The 21,243-nt window shown below is 46.8% G+C and overlaps 1 protein-coding gene across 1 annotated transcript in view; it reads right to left on the bottom strand.

Annotated features, from left to right (window-relative positions):
• Positions 1–21,243, bottom strand: part of LOC142584166 (putative phospholipase A1 magnifin) — a 49,656-nt gene that overhangs the window by 14,982 nt on the left and 13,431 nt on the right. The window contains exon 5 of the mRNA XM_075694337.1: positions 15,439–15,682. Coding sequence (XP_075550452.1) covers positions 15,439–15,682 — 244 coding nt within the window. The remainder of the gene's footprint in view (positions 1–15,438; positions 15,683–21,243) is intronic.

The raw sequence follows: 21,243 nt of genomic DNA on the forward strand, positions 1-21,243 counted from the left end.
CAGTGTTGATGGCAAAGTAGTTAGCTTTGTTGTAATCCCGAATTTTTTAATACTGAAATCCAGTAAATAACATGGGTATCTGGAGCGTCAGCAGAAGCAGCTTATGGTCACTAAAACCGTCCGAAATTAACACAGGACACACGGTTTCGCAGGTGCAATAGTTAGTGCCAAATCTAAAAGGTTATTGTCACGGGTGGGTTGATTGATTACCTGAGAAAGATATAAGTCCAAGGTTAATGATGACAAGCATGGCCAATTGATTTGGGGAAAATTGAAATTGCCAAGCAGATAAACATAACTAGTTGAACATTTCTGCATGGCAGTAACAATGCTTTCGCGTAGTTTATCAACAAATGGAAGGGACATTTCAGGGGGGCGGTAACAGACACCAACTAATATGTTTCCAATGAAAGCTTTTACTTGAAGAAATAGATTATATAGACAGTAATCATGAAAGTAATGTGGATTACATGTAAAAAATCATCACATACTCACAAGCTATCAATGAACGCCATTTCTTCGTTTCATAAGGAAACTGACGGCTGACTAGTACAAACGTTCTTGTTCTTGTCTATGTTATGTGCCTCAGCAATCTCAGCTGTGCGATAATCGTGATGTTTCATAATGATTGAGGTATCCTCGAAGGAAGGCGGCTGCCGCATTCACTACAATGGCTGGCGAGATGCGACGATGTTATCACACTTGGACTTTATGTGGAACATCACGGGGACGGCGAAGACGAAGACGGAAATGCGCCTGGAGTGTCGATGTAATTGCTGCTGCAATAAAGCAAGTGGTCAAATGAATCCGGGGTCCCCGTCTATGGCGTGCCTCATAATCAGATCACGATTTTGCGCGAGAAGCCTCAGAATGTATTTAAGTTTCCCGTCGAGTCATTTTATTGCTATAGCCATTATATGGGCAGTCCAGGTGAATTTTCGCAGTCGCCGTCGGCGTCAGCGTCACCGTGGAGTTCCTCGTATAATCCAAGTGCGATAAGATTGCGGCCTCACGCCGTGAACTGTATAGCGAGAAAAAGCGCGCGAGGGTGATCTGAGAAGGAGGGCGCTGATAGGCCGTCTTTTCGAGCGCTATGGGGGGAGGGTGCGTTGGAGGAGGACCCGGAAGCGTATTTCCAATTGCTAATACGTACAGCGGGGCGTGGCACTTACCGAGACGACGGACGTTTGCGCGCATGCTCGAGTAAGAGCGGGTGCGAGACAGGAAATGTGGATATACGACTCTGCCTAGGCACTACAGAGGAGTTTCTTAGCGCGTGTTGTATGCGCTTGTCCCTAGGCGCGCCGGCAGAAGTCGCGGGGCGCGGTAGTGCTGAACCTAGCATCGCAATTTGGTGGCTCGACGCAAGTATATATATTCAGTCATGTTGTTTGCTAATTAAAACAACGTGTCACTATTTCACATTATTGGCGGCGCCTCCAGGACACCAAAGCGGCAACGGGGACATCAAAGCTAGAAGCCGGACTTGTCCGTGGGTTGGGGCTCGCAGAGGCCTGCGCGTGCCAGGGGAATATAAGATCGGCTGTCCGCGATAGCGGACAGCCAATGTTTTATGCGAGCACCCCCTGGCACGCTTCGGCCTCCGCGGCCCCAACCTACGGGCCGCCCTGCTTCCAGCTTTGATCCCCGCGCTACCGTTTGAGTGCCCCTGAGATCCTGCCCCGCCTGCTTTAAGATAACCTCAGGTGCTCTCCTGAGGCCTCCGTTTGCCGGTTACATGTGCCCTCCTGGAGCAGTGCTTGTAAAAAAATGCAATCTATCGTCGCGACTAACAAAGTGACCCGCGACTTATACAAGACCAGTCAGAACCTTGCCCCTTCAGAGACAGTGATCACCAAATGGGGCGTCCGTGCCCACTGCCTCACCGCGCGGGCAGTCAGCGGCGGAGTGTAAACAAACTCAACCCCCCTCCGCCATGCCGGCACGGCTAGGGACAAACGCGCGCTACTCGCGCAAAGCAATTTCTCCACCGTAGTGCCTAGGCAGAGTCACATATTGAAGGAGCAAAGGCCCTCAGGTTTTCTCTCTCGCACCCGCTCTTACTCGCGCCTGCGCAGAGACGTCGAGCGCCGTTAAAAGCGCCACGCCCCGCTGTACCTACTAGCAGTTTATCTTGGAGGTAGTCTGCGGTGAGTGCAAAGATTGGCGAGCCGAGATGGTGGAGTTCGCTGGTGCCTTCGTATGCGCTGTGTTTTCGATCGCCCAGTTCGCGCTGAAGCGACAGGCAGTATGAAGGGGAATTCGCCAGCGTTGTGACAGCCAGTGCCCGCGGTCATCGAGTGAGATCCGTTCATGTTTGCCTGTGCGCGCTTGACACAACGCTTGTTAATTTGATTAGTAAGCGAATGTCAACTGTAATTTCTAAGGCGAATAAAACTACGAATTTTACTTCGTGTAGTTGTCTAACCCTTTCGCTACCAAGGACGAACAAGTGTGGTCGTTGGAATTTGTACTGCTCCTACCAAGGGTGAGTTGGGCCCGTCCGAACCAAATCATGCAGAGCCGAGTTCGACTTTAGGAAGCATGTTTGTTCAGCGTCCACTGCATGCATTTATTTATATTGCGCGTTAGGTGACACGACAGAGAAGCGCGCTTTTGTACTGGCAACCAGTTTCCCAAATTCATCGTCACGTTGTAGATAGTCTGAGGGATGAGAACTCCCGACCACAATCTCAAAAAAAAAAAAAAAAGAAGAAAACTGTCAATCCTTAGCTGCTCATGTTAGGGCTTGTCGTTCACCACTTCGCCAAGTAAATTCCGACAACTGCTAAAAGTCAAAAGTCAACAAGAAGATGCTTCGTGGGCTAAAACGATCTTCAGCTGATAGGAAGAGAAACACTCGAAAGAAAGCCAGACCTAGTGCGAAGAGTGTAGCATGGCGCTGTGCACAATTTTTTTTTGCTTTCAAGTGCACCACAAAGAGGCCAACCAACTTTTAGAACGGTCGAAGCCAAGTTATTCAGGGGTTCATCAAAGTCGCCATATCGCTCTATCTTAGTGTTAAGAAGATATATTTTCAGCTAACCCTAGAGTTTTGAAGGCAAATACATTTAGTGGCATATTAATGGATATTTCATTGCATGTATATTTGTTTGAACTAATAAAAAGAATCGGTTTATTTGGGTCCTTTAGCGCGGAGTGCGCGGAGAAAGGGCTAGTACTTTGCTATCGCTACCAATGCTTCGCCTTTCGCATAAAACTGCGACTTTTTGTGGGAAATTCTATGGCGGAAGTGGAAAGTGTTTTGCGAAGAAACTATGGTGTCGATTGCAGTATTACAGAGGTCTTATGAAAGTGCAAAAATTTTGCTTTTCAGCTCGCTGACATATGTGCCTCGAAACAGTCAGAAAAGGGTTTCTAATTTGTTTTTTCCAAATTCACAAAGTCAAGTGACAGAGAGAGAGAGAGATAGCAAAGAGAGGAAAGGCAGGAAGGTCAACCAGACGAGCGTCCGGATTGCTACCCCAGACTGAGGGAAGGGGAAGGGGGAACAGAAAGAGGAAAGCGGGATAGAGGGAACATTGTGTGTGCACGCAGCAAAGCACATAGAAATCAGTCAAGTCCAAGCAAGTGCACCGACGATACATTAGGCTGCCGTCATTCTGCTGCCTGAAGCTAATCGTAGTGCTTCCCCATAGCGGGTGATGCACGTTGAAGCCACCTGTGAACACCAAGGAGCCGCTGGTCGTCAGCAGTACCTTGCAGTACGTGGCAGTGTATCGTTAAAGTAAAAGCCAGCATTTTTGACTTCAGGGCGAACAGAATGCTGTGGGTGAGCCATGGCGCCTACTCAAGACTTGCAAGTACTGAATTGAGAGCATCCAACACTTGCATTGCACTTCGCGCTGACCGAGTGTGCAGGTTATTTAAGAACATTCGAAAAGTATTCATCAGGGACCGGAGCATCATAACCACATGCCGGTCTTCTTCGGGCAATTTGCCAGGAACCCGCGCTGTGCACCCTGCACCGGTGCGCCGCTGTATCAGTTGACGTGGCTCCAGCTCCAGCTGTGGCATCGACTGTGGCACCGGCTCCGGCTGTAGCGTCGGCTGCGACATCGGCTGTGGCATCGGCTACGGCTTCGGTTGTGTCTTCCGCTGTGGTTCTGGCTTTGGTTGTGGCTTTAATAGTCCGGACCAAGTTGTCTGGTCTCCGCCATGACGTTGTTAGACTTAGATTCGATTCCGCCAGGCCTAGGGGGCAAAAGAGGAGGTGTTGTCGGATGGGGCGTACTCTTCACATAAGCATCAGCGTTCTTTGAAGTGCGACGGCGCCGGGAGCGTCGCTTTCTAAGGGCCTCAACAACTTCCCGATGGACTCTCGCCATCTGCTTCAAGACCATCTTTTCCTTCTTCATTTTGAGGCAGTCCTTCGAGGAAGCGTCATGGGACCCAATGCAATTAGTGCATTTGAGAACCGTGGCTGCACAAGAGTCCGCAGCGTGGGGCTTGCGGCAGCGTGCGCAAACTCTCGTGTTTTCACACATGGCGCTCACGTGTCCCAGCCTCATACAATTGCAGGACTGGAGTGGCCTTGGGAGAAATGGTCGCACCGGATGCCTAAAATGGCCCACCTTGAAGGGCGAAGGGAGAGTCTCGCCATTGAAAATTATTTTCGCACAGCGGGATGTGCCGAGGCGATACACATGGGTTATGGCGACGCCATCAACGGCAGGTGTCACTAGAATGGGCAAGTCAGCGCTGGAGATGGAGATGTCCACGTCGCAGGTGGCGCCAGTAGTGTAACTACCGTCCAGGAGGATGTACGAGCGGAGCTTTATGCCGCCAAGTTCTGTAACTTTGCTCAAATATCTCAGCGCAGACTCATGTGGGACGTCAATAGCCAACACATTTTTTTCGTGGGTCAATTGACTCTAACGTCTCGGTTTTGTCGGGTGCCACCGCTTCAAGTTGCACCCGGATAGACTGTCTGTTGAGTCGCCTCAAGTTGTCGGTAGAGTTCTGGTACAAATAGAATTGTACTGACTGCGGTATTCCGAGTTGGTCCTACCGTTGGCGTGTTCGAAGACATGGATGCCCTGGTGGTGTGTCTTCGTTCCGCCTTGCGACTCCACACAAGCTCGAAGGCGTCATCGGAGAATTCCTCACTGCTGAGCGAGTAGACACTGATGTCATCGCCGTCGGTGTCGCTCTGGAGGCCGGTCCGCTTCCTAGACGCAGCCGTCGCTGAAGTCGTCATGCCCAGCAGAGGCAAGGGGACGTCAACTTGAATCCGCGCCACGAACCATGGCGGCCCTCCAAAGATGTGCGCAGAAATCAGGAGAAAACAGCCGAGCTAGAGAAATAGCGTCCTGGCTCGCAGACACTCCTGGTCAGCTGCCGCGCCCACTGTGGCCATGACCAAAACCGATTCGACGAACACAATAAAACTTACTAATAACACAAACGTGAGGTTGGCGGTTCGATTACGGCACAGAAGCTAGTTTCCTTTTTTGAATTGCGATATCAAGCGTATGGACAATCCAGACGAATTATCACCGCTCTTGTTGCCGTTGCCGTGACGTTCGGCATAAAGTCAAATGTGATAAGCTCCTATCGCGCCACGTGTGCCGTTTGCTGTGGGTGCGAGGGAAAGCGTACAAAGGTAAGCCAAGAAGGATGGTGCTTTGGTGCGCAGTCTTCTCGGGCTCCCAATGTTTGAGATCACCTCATCAAGTGCGCTCTAGGAGGGGAGAGAGCGCATCTCTGCCGCCCACGTGGCTGACCGCATGCGCGGCTCACGTGCATATTTTGGAGGTAATTTGGGGCGGTTTCATGTAAGTGCGAGCCGAGATGGCTGATGGCTTCATGCGCACTGTGTTTCCGCGTGCCTAGTGTTGGAGGTCGCCGAATATTAGGTTCCCGGGACGTGGTGAAGTGAGAGGCAGCCCGAAACGTTCACTCCCCGCTGCCTGCGCTCTTCATCACCCCAGTGTTGTGACAGCGAGTGTTCATGGTCATCGAGTGAGATCTGTTCATGCTTAGCTGTACGAATGTAACATGGTGCTTGTTAATTTATTTAGTAAGTGAATGTTTACTGCAGTTCATATGGCGGATAAGTAGGCGAACCTTCGTGTGCTTCGTGTAGTTTTCTAATACTTTGCTATCATTATCAGTACTCCATATTTCGGGCAAAGCTGCGGCTTTTTTTTTTCACGCTAACTCGTGTCTGTTCAGTCACATACCAAACACTGCATTTTACGTCATTTGTTACGTCACCTCGCAGTGCCGACACCTGGTAGCTGAGGGGCCCATCAGCAGTCAAAAGTGACAAATTCCTGGGCGCGGGCGGTGAATCGCGGCCGGCTTAAAGCGTCTTAATAAACCCAATATTAGGCTAAATGTGGTCTGATGGAAGTGAAGGAACCAATTACGAATTCTTTAAGATATCGGAATTTTGACAGACCTTGTGCCAACCGTTAATGTTTCATTTCTCCACATAGCACTCTTGACTTAACCAAGACGGCGGGCCTTGCACTCCAAGCGTAAAAGATAAAAGAAAATCACGATTGTGAGACACCGTTCATACATTTCAGCTGGTGACCCTGAAACTTGACCTCCCACATTGCTGTAAGCGTGACGTCCTACATCTTGGTTCGGCCATTTCATTGTGTGACGAAAAACACTTGACGAAATTGTGCTGAGGTTTGATGGTAAACAATATTTTGCTGCTATTTCACCCGTATACTGCATTACTCTCGGCAGTCTTTTAAGACAAGATAGAGTGGCCTGTGGCGTCGCGCAATGCCTTGGTTGAATTGCTGCACGTCCAAGCTGTACGTGGTAGGCCGACGTCTCTGCTGTGCTGTGCAACGCGCCGATGTAATTATGCGCGTAGATTGTAAGCCTCATTCAATGTAATTTATTCGCTTTACATGTAATACTTACGTAATGACATGTTCCCAATTTTATTGCTTCGCAAGGTATCTACAAGTTTTGACAGATATGAAATACAAAAAGAGGTCCCATAGTCAATGATGGGACCTCCGGTCCAGGTTAAATGATGAAAGGAAGGACTATATGACAGTAAAATAAAGCAATATAATGGTAGAGAAAGAGAGAGAGAAATGATGCAAAGAAAGACCAGGGGGTTAACTAGAGGGAGCTCTGGTTGGCTACACTGCACGGGAGGGAAGGAGTAAGGGGATGAAAAGAGAAAGAGAGCGGAAAGGGGGGAGAGAGAGAAAGAGAGATGAGCACAAACAAACCGTGTACACTATAAAGCTGTAGGGGGCGGTGTTTTTAAAGTCTATCGTGAGGCCTCGTAGACCGCAGGAATCGCAGTAGCGCGAAGAAGGCCTCGTGCGGGAATTTCCTTTGGCAGCACAGCCCTAGAGCTTTCAGTTCTGCTAGCGGACGATTGTCCAACTGCTCCAGCACTCTGCACACCACTTGCCTCTCGTCGCTATAGCGCGGGCAGACACATATAATGTGTGCGAGCGTCTCATCACAGCTGGATGTGCCGTACGTGGGGCTGTTGGCCATTCCAATAAGGAAGGCAGAAGAGTTTGTAAATGCTACATCTAGCCACAGATGGTACAGCCTGGTTTGTTCCCGTCGTGGTAGCCTAGACGGTAGATACATCTGTATATCCGGAGACAACGAACCCAAACGACACATGGTGAAAACGTTCGAGTCTCACAGGGGCAAAGTATCTTCACGGAACGTAAATCTCACCATCTGTTCGCGAAAGCGGAATCAAAACACATTGATCACTTTCATGTGCAGGTCGGGCGGCTTCGTCGGCGTAAAATAAGGGTATTAACATACTGTTTACATTAGGATAGAACAAATATTATAGAGAAGAAGTTGAGCGGAAGTACAAAGAAATGAAAGAAAATAGTAAAAAGTGCAAGTATGCGAGTACGTACAGATGTATGTAAATTAAGCGTGAACTACACGCATATAACAACCATAAGAAGAATACCTGTTATATATATATATATATATATATATATATATATATATATATATATATATATATATATATATATATATATATAAAGAAATTGAGTGGTGCTACAAGGTAAACAGAACAAGTATTTAATTTCAACAGTTGCGATCGGTGGACCGATGTATCTGAGAACGACCGGGCACCCGGTCTGGTGTCTTCACTACCAGGGCCGAACTGCCATATTTTGTAAACCCTGATGAAGATCGGTCCACCGTTCGAAACTGTTGAAATTAAATACTCGTTCTGTTTACCTTGTGGCACCACTCAAGTTCTTTACGTTTGAAAGTTAGCCTGAAGAATTCCTCTTTGCCTACTATATATATATATATATATATATATATATATATATATATACAAGACGTCGGGTTTCCTGCCAGACCCGAAGGTATAACATTCAAAAAAGGAAATGGACGAACCTTATGGCATAGGTTTTTACTGACGTTTCCTCTGGAGGACCGGTCTTCGTCAGAGCGACAAATGGCGGTCCTCCGGCCGAAACGTCAGTTAAAAACTATGCCATAAGGTTCGTCGATTTTCTTTTTTGAATGTTATATATATGCAAAGACATAAATAAAAAAAATGCTAAAGAAACTATGAGCTATAATGAAAATAAGGTAGGGTGCCAACGTAGATAAAAGTCTCAAAAGCGTTATGACACCACAGCGAGAAAAAAGAAAACTAAAAGAAAAAAGAAGATGAAATGGGAATTCGCCACAATGAGAGCGAACTTTGAGGAAAATGAAGTTTTTTGTTATGTGCAAATCTTGTATGCTAGCATTCAGTAAAGATGATTTCGAAATTAGAAAAACTGGGAGCTACTTCGTTATCGGCTTATAAAACAAACTACCTACATTATAGTTAATTATCTTCTTGTTATTATACTTTTTATTGTTACAGCATGCATAATACGCCGGTTTGGTAAAATTTAGTAAGACCACCGCAAAACTTCCATTCTGCTGCTTTCTTGTGGATGGCAATTTTTTTCTTACTAGATACATACTCTGCCTTGCACATTCGCGTAGTACGTATGTGTATAATTAATTTGTTCAAAGCCGGTGTAACGTAAGGACTCCTTTTGCTCGATTCCAATTCCCTTCTTGTTATCCATCGCTCACTACCTGCCAATCCTGGCGATAATGCAGGCGGAGCGCCGCTCTGACCACAGACCAAGAGCGGCAAGCAAAATAATTGCAATATAATCGTTACACTGTCCCGACCCAAGTTTTCAGCGTTTCGATTAATTGGGCCTCACTCATCCATCCGCGAACTTCCTGATTAGCTTAGAGGGTAATCTGACTACGCGGGAAAGTTGTCGGTCTGGCGTACGCTCTCCGGATCTGGATAATTTCTTTTTCTAGTTTGAGGACACCGCAATTGGTCACTTTTTAGGATTCTGCTAGTCACGTGGAGGGCAGTTCTCCCTTGCGTGAAAAAAAATCATTTAGCATCGATACTTGATACGATACGAATACTTGATAAACGTCTCACTTTGATTAAATAGGAAGAAGCGGTAAGTTATGAAAGTTCCATGCGAAGGACGTTGCGCTGATTTGACCCGTGAGAGTCCACGGTAACAATATTTCATACTTCAGTAAGAAAGTCAGTTTCTTAGGAAAAAAAAAAACATTTCTGAAATTTTGGGCACTTTCTGTTTGGGCGATGATATTGGGATACAGATGCTTCATGTTTTATTCATTTTATATCTCATTCCTTCGCTTTCATATTCTTTTAGTCTTCACACAGAACGTTTAATACCATCTTCCTGAGAAACAAGAGTTAGCCTGCGTCAGCCGAGAGGTCAGCCCCTACTAGACCTACGCGAAATTAATAAAGTAAGAAAGAAACTTCAGGCAGCAGTTTGTGCTCTTGCTGTGGCGAAGGTGATGGATAAACAAGAGAGAAAGGCGCCTCAAGTGGCGCTGTTCCAAGTTTTGTTTCGTAAAAGCTCCAGGGCAACAAGTCGTAATGTCTCATACACGATTTCAAGGACACTCCTCAAGAATGAATAGAAACTGAGTGAAAGAGAAGAGTAGTGCTTTCGAGGAAGCAATTTGAAATAGGTGCGGCGGGATATCTCCTCGAAGTAAACTGGTACATTACGCAACACAAGAAGCAGCACTCCAACACGCTGACGAAGCGAGAACGCACTTCGGTACAACCATCGCCTCCAGGCTTCGTTTGTTTCCTCAAGACACCACGTGCGGCAGGAAAAACACGTTTGTGAACATTTGTTTGTGAACACAGATTGAACACGTTTGTGAACACGTTTGTGAACCCTTCAATCTTTTGTTTGGGTGGGAGATGAATCGGGCTGCGCGGAAGTGCTTGTTATACGCTCTAAAGGCACCCACATCTCGCGTGGTTTATCAGGGCAACAAAGTAAGGCGGTAACGCGTGCGTATTTATTATGGAGAAGTAATAGTGCGTTGGCAGGTGAGGTGCTACGACTTTTCACGTAATCGGGGCAGAATTTTTTTATAAGGAAAGAAACAGTTGCACAAATGCGTTCATCTGGACTTGGTTTAGTTTCGGTATCTGATGCTTCGGGCCATCAGGTCTAAAGGAAAAAAAAAAATAGATGGCGGCAACTGATGCGGCAGGAGCATGAAAACGTTGGGGAGGAACGAGGAATAGCTGCGCACTGAACTAGTCTTGGAACAAACGGCCGGAAATTGCTCTGCCCGTGGTCCTCTTATCAGGGGCAGTTGAGTTTGAAGCCAATGCAAGCGCATACAGGCAAAACAAACCACGAGGACGGGTTAAAGTGGGAGCACCAAGTTACGCACCACCAAAGTCACCTCACACTGTCAGCCTGCCTACACGGCTTAGCTTTCACACTCCAGCTTTTTATCGCATAGAAATTCCAGAAGGATCCTAAGCACCTCCCTCTACATATCTGGTGCCCGTATATCCAGTACACTATGTCACTCCCGCTTGTGCGCTTGGCTCTTCTGCGTTTGCATTTATACTAACACTATTCCATTTTTTCGGTGTCTACATACATCTAAATACATGTATGTAGATGTATTCATGCCCAGGAAAGTGGATATATGCCACGTGTTGCATTAATGAAGCTACTTACGAAAGCTTATTGTTTTTATTACGGATGTGTGCGATGGGGGGGGGGGGGCTGATGCTGCCTGGTGGTGGCCCCCTGGCTTCATCAAGCTGTATGTTGACAGCTTTCTTGCCAGGGTGGCCTTCAAAACTGTACTTTGAGCACGTTTTAAATAAACTTGACATTCAAAGCTCTCTAAAAAATACGGTTAATGTCACCACGAGGTTGACAAGGCGCACACGACAGTGACGCGTTCAGTAGCACTGTCATGTACCTCCAAGCAGGTGTCGGCGCTGACCCCGTGCGGATGCGATAAAGGAAGGTGGCTTCAGTTATGCGAAGTCCCTTTCTTCCGTTACCTGTGCAAAGTAGCAGATCAGAGCATACACTTTAAGAAAAGTTTACACCCTTTGGAGTGTATATTTGCCACTCAACGATAATCGTCATCTGTCTTGCCCGCATTTCCTTTCTTGAAAACGCTGCGCTTGTTACTTTCCTGTCGGGAATGCTATGTCTTGCTGATAACACGCATGTCGTTCGTTACTGGAAAGTACCGGGCTCGCCGCGTTAAAGAATGGAAATGCGGACAAGACAGATGACGATTATCGTTGTGTGGCAAATATACATCCCGAAGGGTGCAACTGTTTTCAGAGTGTACTACACTCTTAAACAAATCTACACCCTTTGGGTCGTATCTTGCCACACAGCAACAATCGTCATCTGTCTTGCTTGCGTTTCCTTTCTTGAAAACACCGCGCTCGCTACTTTCCTATCGAGAATGCTCTGTCATGCTGATAACGCGCATGCCGTCTGTGGCTTGGAAGTACCGTGCTCGCAGCATTATAGAAAGGAAATGCGGACCAGACTGATGCCGATTATTGTTGTGTGGTAAGATACGACCCAAAGGGATTTGTTTAAGAGTGTAGCTCAGGCCAACCTATCTGTCTTTTCTACAATAAATTCTGTGCTCTCTCTCTCTCTCTCTCTCTTAAACACGCATGTTTCGTGTGGTAGAGATTACAATGAGAGGTAGTGTCTTAAGATTGCCGGTTTCATGACTGCATCCTGCGGTGCCCTATTAGTTTGCTCTACACTCTTAGAAATATTTACACCCTGCGGGGCTTATCTTGTCCCACAACGATAATCGTCATCTGTCTTGCCCGAGTTTCCTTTCTTGAAAGCTCGGCGCTCGCTACTTTCCTTTCAAGAAGCTGCGTCACACTGATAACGCGCATGCCGTTCGTGACTGGGAAGTACTGGCCTCGCAGCGTTAAAAAACGGAAACGCGGGCAAGACAGATGACGATTATTGTTGTGGGACAAGATACGCCCCAGAGGGTGTAAATATTTCTAAGAGTGTACACTCTAAAAACAGTTGCACCCTTTGGGGTGTATATTTGCCACACAACAATAATCGTCAAGGCCGGTACTTCCAAGTCACGAACGGCATGCGCGTTATCAGCACGACAGAGCATTCTCGACAGGAAAGTAACGAGCGCGGCGTTTTCAAGAAAGGAAACGCAAGCACGGCAGATGGCGATTAACGTTGTGGGGCAAGGTAAACCCCTGAGGACGTAAATTTGTGTGTGCGCAAAACTCTAAGCTGCCTCGTTGCCTGCTACTCCTTTATGTGAGGATAGCGATTGGGAAATGATGGTAAGATCGATACTGCACAATTCTTCAACTGCACTCGTAATGTACGCTGAGCAAGTTTGCCAAGGGAACACCCGCGAATTATTAATTACAGTGCAACGTTGCTCACTGAAAGAACAGGTTGCGGCCGACAAACTCATTGATCAGCTTCTTATGGAAGAAACTGGTACATAAGAAGCCAATCAATGAGTTAGCGGTAAGAGGGGAAATAGAGGAATTCCGGATCAAGCTACAGAACAGGTATTCGGCTTTAACTTAGGAAGAGGACCTTAGTGTTGAAGCAATGAACGACAATCTTATGGGCATCATTAAGGAATGTGCAGTAAAAGTCGGTGGTAACTTCGTTAGACAGGATACTGGTAAGCTATCGCAGGAGACGAAAGATCTGATTAAGAAACGCCAATGTATGAAAACCTCTAACCCTACAGCTTGAACAGAACTGGCAGAACTTTCCAAGTTAATCAACAAGCGTAAGACGGGTGACATAAGGAAGTATAATATGGATGGAATTGATTATGCTCTCAGGGACGGAGGAAGCCTAAAAGAAGTGAAGAAGAAACTAGGAATAGGCGAGAATCAGATGTATGCGTTGAGAGACAAAGCCAGCAATATCATTATTAATATGGATAAGATAGTTCAAGTGGCTGAGGAGTTCTATAGAGATTTATACAGTACCAGTGGCACCGGCGACGACAATGGAAGAGGGAATAGTCTAGAGGAATTTGACCTCCCACAAGTAACGCCGGAAGAAGTAAAGAAAGCATTGGGAGCTATGCAAAGGGGGAAGGCAGCTGGGGAGGATCAGATAACAGCAGATTTGTTGAAGGATGGTGGGCAGATTGTTCTAGAAAAACTAGCCACCCTGTATACGCAATGCCTCATGACCTCGAGCGTACGGAATCTTGGAAGAACGCCAACGTAATCTTTATCCATAAGAAAGGGGACGAAAGACTTGAATAATTATAGACCGATCAGCTTACTGTCCGTTGCCTACAAAGTATTTACTAAGGTAATTGCAAATAGAATCAGGAACACCTTAGACTTCTGTCAACCAAACGACCAGGCAGGATTTCGTAAAGGCTACTCAACAATAGACCATATTCACACTATAAATCAGGTGATAGAGAAATGTGCAGAATATAACCAACCCTTATATATAGCTTTCATTGATTACGAGAAAGCGTTTGATTCAGTCGAAACCTCAGCAGTCATGGAGGCATTACGGAATCAGGGTGTAGACGAGCCGTATGTATGTAAAAATACTGAAAGATATTTATAGCGCCTCCACAGCCACCGTAGTCCTCCATAAAGAAAGCAACAAAATCTCAATAAAGAAAGGCGTCAGGCAGGGAGATGCGATCTTTCCAATGCTATTCACAGCGTGTTTACAGGAGGTATGTTGAGACCTAGAAAAGCCTCGCAGTTAAAGAAAGATTCGTCCTGGTCTGGGACTTGAACCCGGGACCACCGCCTTTCCGGGGCAGCCGCATTACCTTTTGAGCTAACCAGGCGGCGATGGCAGGGCGAAGTCGATTTTGTCAAGAACTCGAAGCAAAAGAAAGAGTTTGACGTAATTGTTCTGCGGAAACCCGCAAGAAAAATTCATGGACCAGGACAAAATTTTCTTCAACTGCGGGCTTTTCTTTCGAGGAACCCGTTTGGGTTTCCTTTGTGGCAATCGCTACGAACGGGTGGATGTCTGATTTTCCCTTTCTTAATTACTTCTGTCCACCTTGCGGGTTTCCGCAGAACTATTACATTTTCGATGGCGGTGAAATTCAAAAACACCCGTGTACTTAGATTTAGGTGCACGTTAAAGGACCCCAGGTGGTCAAAATTTCCGGAGTCCTCCACTACGGCGTGCCTCATAATCAGAAAGTGGTTTTTGCACATAAAACCCATTTAAAAATGAACTATTACATCGAAATACAAACGTTGTCGGCAAAGCGTCGGTCATTGGATTGAGAGGCTCTTGACTCATTGCCTAGTTGTACCTAAAGGAAGGGTTCTTATATTGTTCAATGCTGCGCCTGACCTCGGGCCAGCGAGTAACTGCTGGGGGCTCTGAGGCAACTTTGCTGGATTATTGCGGGCATTGTCTACAATGATTTCTTGCTAAGAATACTAGGCAATGGCGCACTTCGTGGAATTAAAGTCAAAGCAGGCAGGGAAAGGAATTTACCAAGATGTGTCTCTGATATACTACTCTGCGCGCGGGTATGAAAAAAGGAGTTAGAAAGAGAGTGGGAAGGAAAGAGAGGGAAAAGTGATGGAAATTTCACAAACAAATGAGAGGTATAGCCTTAAATTCAACCAGAGATCTCGAAGGACCGTGAATTCACACCATAAAAGGAAGTAAAGCACTAGCAGTCTTCAGGACAGTTGTCCTGGATGGTAAATTCCCTACGATATTTTGTGCCGATAGCGGGTAATTCTCCGGCGTGTCAAGCGCTATGCAGCGCTTACATATCCGCACTGTAACGTGGGCAGGTATACAAAGCATCGGCGCAGTTATATTATCGCAGCTGCAGGCGTCGTAGTTAGGTCTGTTGGGCCATTCCAACAAGGAATGCATGTGACAGCAATGGTGTCACCGAGTGACAGCCATTATAACCGAAGCTGTACACATCGTGGTCGTCTAAGCAGTATAGACAGGGCTGTAGCTTAAGTGAATGAACAGTAAAGTTCAGTGCGAAATCCGAGTGGAAATGTCTTGCAATACTGGTTATCATCTTTGCGTTCTCGAGGCTCACCTGTTATACGAGCGATGAGGGTGCCCGTATTCTTCTTGATGTTTCTGCCGAAGAAGCCGGCCACCTGCGCGCCGAAGCTGTATCCGATAGCGTGCACGCGCGCGGCGCGCAGCGGGAACTCGTCCACGAGCCGCTGCATGAGCAGCGCTAGCGTGCGCCCCACGGCAGCCGTGTTGGCCGCTGCGTTGGCGTACGCTGTGGCTGCCAATCCGCTCCAATCGACCACGAGAACGTTGCTGTCCTCCTGCAGCAAGAAACGCGAGGCAAAAGGAGGCGCTCCGTTACTCAGGGGGCCGTAAACTCTCAGAGCAGTCACTTACAGCCCGCGTCGCTTTCGTCTGACATAAGTGAAACAAGAGCTGAACGAGGCGTCCCGTTGTAGCGAGAGGCATTAGCAGACTCTACGATACTCATGCTGCCGAAATTGTCAATGCGCTCGACAACTAAGGCGCGTCACTGTAATATCCGACGGGAAGTATTCTCGCCCATAGGCGACTGCTTGCTGTGGTTTTGCCAAATGTGTGTGTGCCTGCAAATGTGGGTTCTAAGCCCATTGTGCGACTATACTGCAGTGCCAGAGATGCTAAATCATTTAGTTTTCAACTACTGCTTCCAGAGTCGACTATGCGAGTTATTGGAAGACGTTTTTTTTCTCTAATAACGTCTTGGCGTAATCAAAGCTGGTGGCTTGTTTCGTTTTGTAAGTTGCATAATATTGCCTGTTCAAATTAGGGGTTCAAAAGGGTTTGATTTTCACCGCAATGATCATATCAAATGGCTTTCTTTGTACACAAACGCGCATGTGTCAGATTAATGAAATGAAGCTTTGGGCTCTTCTCCCCGCTTTGCGGCAGCTGACTGCTGGTTGCTGCTGTCCAGACGATTATGCAACTTGGGCCGCTGAGTATGTGCAACTGCAAGAACCACTGGGTGTGTGTCTGGATAGGTAACGTGGGCCATTGGTTATGTGCACCTGCGCATGTGACGCTGAGTATATAAACATTCTTGGCCAATCTCCAGGAATGGATATGTGCCACTAGGTACGTGTCCAAATAGACCAGCAGAACAAGAGACAAGAACTGAAGAAGCCGGCAGTAGAAAGTTGAAGGAGTCGGCTGCATCGAAGCGAAGAAGAAGTCGGCAACAAAAGCGGCCAGATGTGGAGAAAGAAGTTAAAGGGGTCCTGAACCGCTTTTTATCGAAGTGGACAAATGCGCTTAAAGGTAAAATTAGCTAATTCAGAAATACTTCGCCGCAAAAAGTGCTGCAGTGCGTTCAGCAGAAGTGAGTGGAGTTATTGGCAATCAAACATGTCCTTCGCTGTGCTTCCACTCCTTTTTCAATGCCTTAAGGCGTGACCACTGGCATGCGTCGGTGCGCTTCGGCACGCGCCGAGAAGCGAACACGTCGCTTCGCGTCGGTTGGTGGAAAAGGGCACTCAACCACTGGACACAAGCTGTTTTTCCTTCCCAAACCAAGAATCTCTATCTCTTCCTCTGACGCGCGCCGACGCTCGCTACTCGGCTGCGGCACACTGTTGTCGGACTATTTTGTCTTCAATCGTCCAAGTCCGGCCTAAAACAGCCCGCTGTAACCTAAGCTTTAAACAATAAGTTAGTGATCTGTATGCTCTTTTATATATGAAAACACGTTTGATTAATGAATGCACGCTTGCCGCAACAGTTTCTTCTTTCCTTTGAAGTAACAATAGTGCACAAAATATTGACATCAGCGCTCGCGCTCGCGCGTCCTCTGTCTACAAGATCGTTTTGCAAACACCTGCACGGCTATGCCATATCATATCAAAAGCTGTTGTACGATTTCATTTTTGGCAGCTCATTGCGCAGCCAACTATGTAAGAATTAGGCACGCAAAGTATAATTGAAAAATTTGTGACCCCCCGTGGTTGCTCAGTGGCTGTGGTGTTAGGCTGCTGAGCACGAGGTCGCGGGATCGAATCCCGGCCACGGCGGCCGCATTTCGATGGGGGCGAAATGCGAAAACACCCGTGTACTTAGATTTAGGTGCACGTTAAAGAACCCCAGGTGGTCGAAATTTCCGGAGTCCCCCACTACGGCGTGCCTCATAATCAGAAAGTGGTTTTGGCACGTAAAACCCCATAATTTCTTAAAAATTTGTGTTAGAAATATTGTCACGTAGTGTTGACGGTGAAAAATGATGCAGAGTCAAAAGTGAGAGTTACAAATTTAACTCTTTATTAGCGAACTAGTGCCCAGCAAAAGCAACTCATTCGCAACAATAGCGGCGAGCAAATTCGGTGACCGTCGATCTCATCTGTGGGTCAAGCGCGTAAGCTTTCATACATCAGTCGTCGAAAGTTCCAGCGTATTCGCTGGTGCCCGCGCGCCTTCCAGAAACTACTGCACAATTCGTGTCGCGTATGCAGTCAGATTATACAAGTTCGTCGACAACAGACAACGGATAGAACCATCGAAAATATTCGGGAAACTTCCGATACGTGCAGGCGCGTCCTGCGCCGAGCGATAATGTTTAACACTTGTTAGCTGGTGAAATACGGTCACCGGATGCAGGTAAAGAAGTATGCGCGTCAATATAATTGTGCTTGTTGGTGTATGAAAGAAACGTGAAAAAGTGGGTACAGAGAAAATCAGCGGAAAGAATTGAAACACCTGTAGCGTTCACAAAAAACCATCTAGAACAACTAAAATTTACGTAATTCGTAGCTTGTCAACTTCCGATTCTTGCTTCTGCCTAATCTTTCCCATGGAGCACCTCATTTATCTTTCTAGGTTGTTTTGACGCATCATCACCGCATCGGGAGGTCTTCACATTGAGCGGCATCAATCTCTAGCAAGTCTGAGTGTATTGCTAGAGAACTTTTCACTCTGCAAAGGCCACGTTCTCTTGTAACTGGTTTCAACATGTCAAGTCTGTCTTTCTCGACATTAATGAAATGACATACCGTCAGACAATACGAACTTGAGAATTGGAGGGTTTTATTAGGTGTCTTTTGTTGCCATTTGCCAAGTCGTACTATTGAGGCACTCATTCAAATGTATGGGGGCAGCTCTCGTTGATTGAAAACTTGCTTTCACCACATTTATTGCATCTTAGGAATCATAGAAAGTGTACAGCTGCAGAAAATATTATGAATTGTCAATTGCTTATTGAGTTTTGTCAAGGTTACAGAATGTAGACTCCACGAGAAAACTCACTACAGGAACATCAAATACGAGAATATAAACTGATCCGGGTTTTCTAAAGCTTGAAAAGCACGTATCCAGTCACTTGAAAATTATGCCTTGTGCATGACGTTGTCAAAAACATACTAACAACGACTAGAATAGAATAGCATGTTTTCATTCGTTTCGAGCACAACAAAATACGCCTACACCAAGCACAGACGTTGCGGCAATCGTGATTCGGTTGGATGCTTTAGCAGACGATCGCACTGAGACCGGCAGATCCCAGTGGGCAGGTTGGATTTGTCGGCGTCGTTCGAAGTCGGTTCGGATCCACGTCGCACTGCCACAACCCACGGTCGTCGGTCGCGTCCTTGTCGACCTACTATCACAACACTGTCTTTCAGGAACGCTGTCGCGTGCGTCGTGCGTCCAAAGAACTCGGACGATCGTTGGTGTCGGCGTCTACGCATCGTCGGCCATCATAGGCATAGCCGCCGGAGACCTCGTAGCCTGCGATTGGTTGACGCCGGCGACGCATAGCCGCCTTTGATTGGTGCACGCCGGCGACGCGTCGCCACGTGTCATCCTGTTCCCGACCGACGCTTTTGACGCATTCACACGTGCCGAAGCTTGCCGACACATGCCAGTGGTTGGGCCTTTACACTGCGAAGGCTACGGCAGAGCGGGGCGGGCCCTCTACGCTCTGCCTACTGAAAGTCAGCGTGGCACGCAGTTCAAATTTGATTTGGGATGTTAACGTAGACGCCACTACTTCCCATTTTAGTGCCTACGACGCGCTGAACGTACGTCAAACGCCGTCGCCCACAGCGAGCCGTAGTGTGCACAGCCAGTGGACCGATTGCGTCACCCCGCGGCGGCCGCGGTATCTACGCTACGTAGCAGACCGCAGCTCACCAATAGCAGCCGCGTATGGAAATCCGCTTTATTACGAAATAAAGCGTCCAGAAGAGTTAAAGCAGAATAGCAAGCTCCACGCACTGCGTACGACTGCAAAACTTGTCTAAGATGTTTACAGCAGTGTATGCTATACCAGCGGACTATGTTATTTCACCAAGCCCGAGGGGTGGTTCAGGACCCCATTAAGTGAACAACGTGGAACAAGAGCGTGCATTGAGTGTGGAGCGCTTGGCTACATAGAGGTGAAGCGGGGAAAGGAAAACTTCAGTAAAGAACAGCTTCCCTTATCCCAGATTCCTACTCAGGCGTGGGATCCACCTATTTTTGTGGTAGAAGAGCATTTGGATACAAACGATAAAAATGGTACACATTGAGTGCACTGCATGAGGTTTTCTACACTAAACAGGGTGCTGTTTTTTAGACAATGCACATTTTTTGATCGAAGAGCTATGATCGTGAGACATCTGTCTCCTTCGCATACGAGCTCTATGGCGAGGCGGAAATACTTTGCCGCAGCTTAAGTTACTCTGTAGTCAATAAACACAAACTCCTTTACTTTTTCTATTATTAGCTTCAGGGCAGTTGTTTATATGGCAAACTTGTGCGGTGTCGCAATTTATTGCATAACCATTTTCTTTAAATATCGAGAACAACGCGCGTGCAGTGAGGTATTCATAATGGAAATTGAAGGCCAAATATGGGCACAAACCAAATTGAGCGCGTCCCGCTGCGCGTCAGACGGCAACGCCCCGCAAAGAAGTCTGAGGAGAAGTTTGAACGCTAGCATGACGCAGCAAATCCTGACCCGACACACAGCGCGGCACATGACATGCCAGGCAGAGCGTGCCGTATGAGTAAGTGCCGCGACTGGCCGAGACGTTCAAACCTTCTCGCACTTGTTGTCAGTTCTGATATGATAGAGGGGCCTTCTTTTCTGTGCTCTTCTGGCGCTCGGTTTCGATATTGCCAGGATTTGACGACAAATATCTGGTATTAGGTGTGATTTTCAAGATCTTAAAAAAAAAAGCGAGAGAGCATTGAAGTGTCACTGCCTTCAAATTCACCATTTCTACAACTGCCTCTAAGTCGCTAATAAACTTTTAATTCATAAATTTTTGTTAATGAGTCTTTTCAGTGCAACTTAAGCAACGCAAAGTATTTCCGCCTCACCGTAGAGCTCGTATGCGAAGAGGACAGGTGTCTCAAGGTCATCGTTTTTTAAATAAAAGATTTGTATTGTATATATAAAGAAAACAAGTAACAATACAAGTAAATAATACAAGTATACAAGTAAAAAGTATACAAGTAAAAAGTATACAAGTAATACAAATGCAAGTAAAAAGTGTAAAAACGTAAAAATAGTTAAGCAGGAATAAAAAGCACGCTGGAATAAAAATGCAGATCACAGCAGGTTGAAGAAATTGAGCGCGTCTGCTAAAAAATGAAAATTTGCAAGTTCTATGTGAGAGATCACATATGCATGTCAAAAGGTCGAGGATCGCGTCCTTTTGATAATTTTACTTAAGAAAGCTGGCCTCAGTAAACACGTCTTTATCCGCGAACTAACGCTACGCGCGCGCGCGGCAGCGAACATAGACTGTTGCTGTCTCCACATGTGAGCTTTCGGCGTCCTACCTTTTAAGCATGAAACGCTGTTAGCTCCCGTTGACGGTGCGCCGGTGTGGGTGACCTCGGTTGTTGTCACTGTTTAAAAATTAAC

The sequence above is a fragment of the Dermacentor variabilis genome, chromosome 1 (genome assembly GCF_050947875.1).
Source record: "Dermacentor variabilis isolate Ectoservices chromosome 1, ASM5094787v1, whole genome shotgun sequence".
Classification (NCBI taxonomy): domain Eukaryota; kingdom Metazoa; phylum Arthropoda; class Arachnida; order Ixodida; family Ixodidae; genus Dermacentor; species Dermacentor variabilis.